The 6106-nt window shown below is 52.4% G+C and overlaps 1 protein-coding gene across 3 annotated transcripts in view; it reads right to left on the reverse strand.

Moving 5' to 3' along the window:
• The window catches only part of LOC105296080 (serine/threonine-protein phosphatase 4 regulatory subunit 1-like), a 72837-nt gene that overhangs the window by 12554 nt on the left and 54177 nt on the right, over positions 1-6106 (reverse strand). For all 3 annotated transcript variants that reach the window (XM_011366016.2, XM_023534100.1, XM_023534101.1), the window contains 4 exons: positions 4654-4812; positions 3910-4094; positions 2388-2848; positions 207-397 (listed from right to left, as the gene is read on the reverse strand). In XM_011366016.2, coding sequence (XP_011364318.1) covers positions 207-397; positions 2388-2848; positions 3910-4094; positions 4654-4812 — 996 coding nt within the window. The remainder of the gene's footprint in view (positions 1-206; positions 398-2387; positions 2849-3909; positions 4095-4653; positions 4813-6106) is intronic.

A 6106-nucleotide genomic window follows, 5' to 3' on the forward strand; every position in this document is an offset into this window, starting at 1 on the left:
TCTCCCACCCTTGTCTCTGTGGAGGAGAGTCAGGGTTATCAATCACCTGATTGATTGGTTGTCTAGTTATCCAAAACATGACCTTAAGAATAAAATTAAATCTGCCATTTATCATCTCTGCCAGGATATATTCATAAGAGAGAAGGCAGCTTTGTGAATTTTGTCACATCCTCGGTGGCTGAGGGAGAGGGAGGGCCAACACTTACTGTGCTTCGTGACACGCTGGCCGTGGAGCGCTCCCTATGTGGGGCGGAGGCGGGTGGGGCCGGCTGCCTGTCCGCAGCGCTGGGACCTGACCCGGACGCCTCATTCGGCCCTTCCGTCGCCTTGCGCTCAGGCTCGTCCACAGAGTCGAGCTGGGCGGCGCTCAGTGCAGCTGACAATACCTGGACTTGAGCTGCAGGGAGAGAAGTTTGGAGAGCCTTAACAACCTGAGTTGGTTTGGAGGGATTCACACAGAGGAGCCCTTACAGCAAGACGGTCTGGATGTGGTGCACTGCTCGAGCGTTCATCTCGCCATGTGTGTCCCCAGTCACCGTGCTCTGGGCTCCCAGAATGAGCTCCCAGGGAGGTGGTGATGTTTAGGCCGTTAACTGTGACTGTCCCAATGAAACACCAGCCACGCACAGAGCACCAACTCTGAACCTGAAACGCCTCGATGGGGAAAACCAGAGTTGGACTCCATCATCTTTCACAGAAGGACACGATGTTACTGAACGCCAACTCCATCATCTTTCACAGAAGGACACGATGTTACTGAACGCCGAGGTCTGGGAGCTCAGCCGACTCAGTGACGGGGATCCTACTCCCCCGTTTACAAAGCAGGGTGGCTGCCACCTCCACACACACGCACGCACACACACACACACACACACACACACACACACACACGAGTAAAGGTCTCACTCACCATACATCCAGTCTACAGCATATGACAGCTTGAGACCCTAACAGGAAAGATGACATACTTCATCCCTTTCTGTAAAAACAGACAGATGCTCCCACGTCCCCAGCCTCTGAGCACACACACAATACTTCCTGCATTCTATTTCCTATTGGTTAAATTCAAGAGACCCCAAGGGATTAAACTGCGTAGAGCCTGTAGCTGGCTCCCCACAGTGCCCAACGCAAGATCCTCAGTACCGGCCACCAGGTCCCTCCCAACAGCCTGAGCAACATTTCCGCTTCCCCTAAAGTGTCATTTACTTCTGAATCTTTTGGAGTCACAGACCCATTGGAGCGCTGATAAAAGCTGTGAGTCCTTTCTTACAAAGAAATTAAGTATGCAGATCCACGCGAGATTTTATAAACAACTGAAAGAAGCTGAGACTCATCCCTCGACTTCTCTAGACGGTGGATTCCTAGCCATCCTTCAAAGCCCACACCAAATGTCACCTGCTCCACAAGGTCTCCTGCCAGACAGTCCTCTATCGCCAGGAATGACTGGCTTTCTGCCCTATGCTTCCACAGCACGTGTGTCCCCAAAGTCACCGCACCCACTCCTGTCCCAGCCCCTGCCACACCCTGTGCCAGGTGGCTGTCTGCACAACGCCCCCCCAGACCACGAGGGCGTCACGTGTGGTCACTGCTGACCCGGCACCCAGTCTGGGCCCCAGCATGGAGATTAACACGGCTTTGGAAATGCGTTTTTCAAAAGCAGACCTTGGTCTGTCGCCATTTGAGGCGATAGGTAACACGTGCTCATTCCTTCAGCCAACACTGACTTAATTTCCTTTATAAATTCAAAGACAAAGAGCAACCACACGGCTAACTGGATTTTCACATTTCCCTTCCCAAAAGCTTCACCAGTTTTTGCCCGGCAACAGCAGCCAGTGTTGTATTTTTCCATTTTCCCCCAGCTCAAGGAAGAACGCGGACGCAGCACCGCTTAAAGAGGAGGCGTGATAATGGGGATGGATTGCAGGCCTGAGTGGGTGCGCTCGTCAGACAGTGGAAAATACCCCAAAGAAGAAGTTGTACTTTTCCTGCTGCGGAAAGACAAAAGCCTTCAAGTTTAGCTAAGGGCTGAGTTAATAGGCTCCAAAGGATCAGCGGCCCTAGCTGCTCACACCTGGAAAGGCCTCACAGTGCGACCAGCGGTGTAGCTGCGTCCGCGGAGCTAATGAAATGTCCACTGCTACAGATGAGCCCAAGAACTATGGGCATCTGGATTAGAACTGACTTCACACCTGCGCGGCTGCAAAACAAGGAGGTGGAACCCTGGCAGGGGCCCGAGGTTCTGGCCGCGGTGGCCCTGAGGCGTCTGTCCTCACGCGTGCGCAGAGCAAGCAAAGGGAAGCACTCGCACGTACGTGGTAAGACGGGCCCAGGCCGCACGCACCCCGAAGCACCCCGTCTTCCCTTTCGTTACCATGGACGACACACACCTTGAACGTCGGGGTCACCCATCATGTGCTCCTGCAAACTGTCGAGGACCTTCTGAATCTCGCTCCTGGCCACACGGCCGCTGTGCACAGGCCCGGGTCTGCCGCCGCCCACGTCCTGCGGCCCGGCCTCCCCCAGAAGCAGCTCTAGGTCTCCGCTTATGTCAGGCAGAGGAGCTCGCCAGTAAAGGAAATCACTGAACACATCCTCGGGACGCCCCAGGCAGGCCGGGGAACCGGACCCAGGGAGGCTGTGGAGGGGGAGGCTGTTGACATCGGGGCATTTCAAGAAGGCATTGGCCTCTGGGGAGAGCCTGGCCAACCCTGCTCCAGCCAAGACAGACTCTTCCAGCGGGTTTTCCCTGGGGCCATCACAGGAGTTCCTGACACGCAGGACGTCGCTGGCTTCCGTCGGCGGGCCGTCCATGGTCGCATGTGGCTCCATCGGCACCGGCTTTGTGGAACTAGGTTAAATCGAGGGACACAAACTTTTAACACCATGTAACAGACTGGAAGTAAAATGGGAAAACACGAGATCCACAACCCTGACAAGCCTGGTCCCCCTCCCTACCTGGCCACCCGACCCGCCGTGTCACCCAGTGCCAGAAGACGGCGACCTCACGGGAGTGTAAGAGGTCCATCAGCCCCCTCTGCCCCACTGGGAGCATCACGTGCAGTACAAACACCACGCGCAGGGCCAGCCAATCCCTCCACTACACTCCGCGGTGGACGAGCCCTGGCTTCTGCTGGCCCACCTCCAGGCGCCTCCAGAAGCCAGGTCTCTCCCCTTCCTGCTGTTCCTCCCGCCACTGGGGGAGGCGCTAGAGAAAGGGCTGGCTGGTTGGCAGCCGCCTGGGAAGGCCCCATGGGGAAGACGCGGCACACGGCCGACATCTAGCAGGGACTCGGCGAGTCCTGGTGGACAAGGGTAGACAGAAGGATGACCTAGTCTCAAAAAGGACCGGTGCTGCCAGGGATGGGAACTGCCCACAGCCACACTCCCGTGTGACATGGATGACGCAGAGACGCTGCAGCTGCCTCGAAGGGCCCGGCTGGTATGTACCCATCATCTTCGGAGAAGATATTTCCAAAATCCAAGATGGAGCACTAGAATTTACTAGAAAAACAGTGTGGGGTCTACTGATGGTGGGTCAGGAATGGCACGGTTCTGTGCATGTGATATCCTATGGCACAAAAGCACTTCACACTTTCCCCATGCGAATTCTCCAAAGAACATCATTAATCAAAAAGTATGAGAAAATTTGCTGTATAGATTATTTGATCACTACTCTCAATGACTATTTTATCTAAATTTAGGAGACACAGTATCTTCATTATTCATAACCCAGCAGTCGTGTTTTAAAATCATCCCTGCCACTGCTTTCTGCTTCTTTACGTAATTACGGCCCTAACAGTCCACGCTGCCCGCACGGCAGCTGTGACTAACACAAGATAATCGTGAGGCCTTTAGGTGGACGCTGGAGGCGAGGCGGGGCTCCTGGTACTCCTCCTGGTCGGAGCTTACCAGGCCGTGGAGGCGCTCCCACAGCTGCCGGCAGTGGGCGACCCGCAGGCAGAACCCGAGGCCGCGCCCTGAGCCGGGGGCCGGATGCTCAGCGAGCCGTCTTCTCGAATACAGAGGCCGGCCCTGGAGGGGTTGGCGAAGGTGGAAATGAAGGGGCCCAGGGACTGGAAGGCAGCTTGGCGCACCTGGAACCAGAGAGAACAGCGCGGTGACCGTGGCGTCCGCCAGCTCTGACCCCAAGCTGGACAGATGGCGGCTCGCCAGACGACTCGCTGTCCGCCAAATTATGTCTAAGCAGGTTTACTGCTTTCTAAGGCATTCCCTAAATTCCAAATAAACTATTTTTCAACAGAAAATGAGAAAAAATTTAGCACTATCATGTAGTTTCTATTCTTCCAGAATATGAATTCCACATCAAATAATCCCAGACTTTATAAAGCTTCTGAGCAGAAGTTATTAATCATTATTGGTCTGTTTATGATGACCACAGAAAAAGTAACAATTCTCAGTTACAGTTTTCTCAATTCTCATTTCTATGATATTCGTTCACGACAAATGTTAAGGTGTGCGCCACTTTCTTAATAGGCACGAAAGCTTTTGAGCTTTTCGGTGCCCGAACCCCCAGCAGATCTAACAGTGCCGATCAGTGACGGAAAACACGAAACGCAGTCACGAGTCCAGAGCCCGACGAGGCCGGGGAGCTCGCGGGGCCGGAGGCAACGCTGCTGAGCTGCCCACACTCACCCATCGACAGGGGTCGCTGATAAGTCTGATGAAGAGAGGGGACAGCTTGGTCCTGCGGCCCTCGGGGGACGTGTTGTAGGACACCGCCATGAAGCACTCCGCACAGGCTTTCCGCATCCCCCAAACGTTATCTGAGCAAAGCTCAAAAAACTTTGGGATCTGGCAGAGCAAACAGATTGTGCTCCTCAGTCACGCTGAGGTAGGGCAGCATTACCCGAAAGATGCAGTTAAGGCAAGTCCGCAAATCAGTGACAGAGAAAAGGGAAATATGTATATACGCTAGCCTAAAAGGAATCATTTGAAAGAGACAGAAATTATGACAGGTAGAATAAAGCAACATTTCCTTTACCTCTTAATTCTAATAAATGACTTGGTTAAATTTAACGAGATAATAGAGGGAGAAAAAAAATCCCCAAAAGGCAGAGTGACTGATGTTCATTACTGTGATTATAGAGAAATACTGTGAATGACTTTGAAATTTAGTGGCTATCCCAACGCCCTCACTCATCCGGGTACCACAGCCTTTGACGAGGGCATTTTAGAGAGAGAAGGTAAACTGTTAAAAACTGACAGTAATGCAGATAATTCCTGCCCACAAAAATGCAGACATCAGCACCCTGGACATGACCAGGTCTGAGCCATTCGTCAGATCACTTCAGGATTCCTTGGTATGACCATAAACGTGACCTCGGAGTTCTCTGTCACACCAGCTGTCGTATCTTACTGGTCCCCTCATGAATAAATGGTTAGATAAAGCTGCCGACGCATTTTCATTTTATATCCGCATGAAAGCGATGAGCGTGTCCTCTTTTAAACTCTATCCTTTAAAAATAAGGCTTTGCTTTTGATATCCTAACATAAAATAATCGGTCAAAATGCTCCACAAATGGAGACACGTGATCATAGAAATGTCCACCTACAGGAAGGTTAGCATGCTCACCACAGCTGTTCCTCATTCTGATGCATTAAGTGGAAGACGACATTCACTGCATAGTCAAAGTGACAGTCCGCTAAAAATTATTTTGGGGTTAGAACTACGTTGACACGGCTTACGCGTTAAATAAAATAAAATGAGCTTCTGAACTTAAATTTAAAAATCAATTTAAAGATTATACTTTGAGGCTACGTTCCAACCACTTCGGTGGAACATCCTATCAAAGAAAAGGAGTGAACAGGGCGGAGCAGAGTCCTCCAGGTGCCAGGTACTGGGCAGGCCCTGGGGAAGAAAGGCGAAGGTGATGGCGTGAAGACCCTACAGCCGCCAAACCAGAACGAGGTGTGGTAAGGGGCACACAAGTAATCTGGACAAACCGTCACAGGAACTGAGCGAGCACTGAATCTTCTCTGACACAGTCGGGGGTGAGCGAGACAAGGGAAAGAACCTGACAGAGGCCCACACATGGTCAAGCTGGGTCTGACGGGTGAGCGAGCAGGGTCCTGCTGGTGGGACCAC

This window comes from Pteropus vampyrus, unplaced genomic scaffold (genome assembly GCF_000151845.1).
Source record: "Pteropus vampyrus isolate Shadow unplaced genomic scaffold, Pvam_2.0 Scaffold118, whole genome shotgun sequence".
Taxonomy (NCBI): domain Eukaryota; kingdom Metazoa; phylum Chordata; class Mammalia; order Chiroptera; family Pteropodidae; genus Pteropus; species Pteropus vampyrus.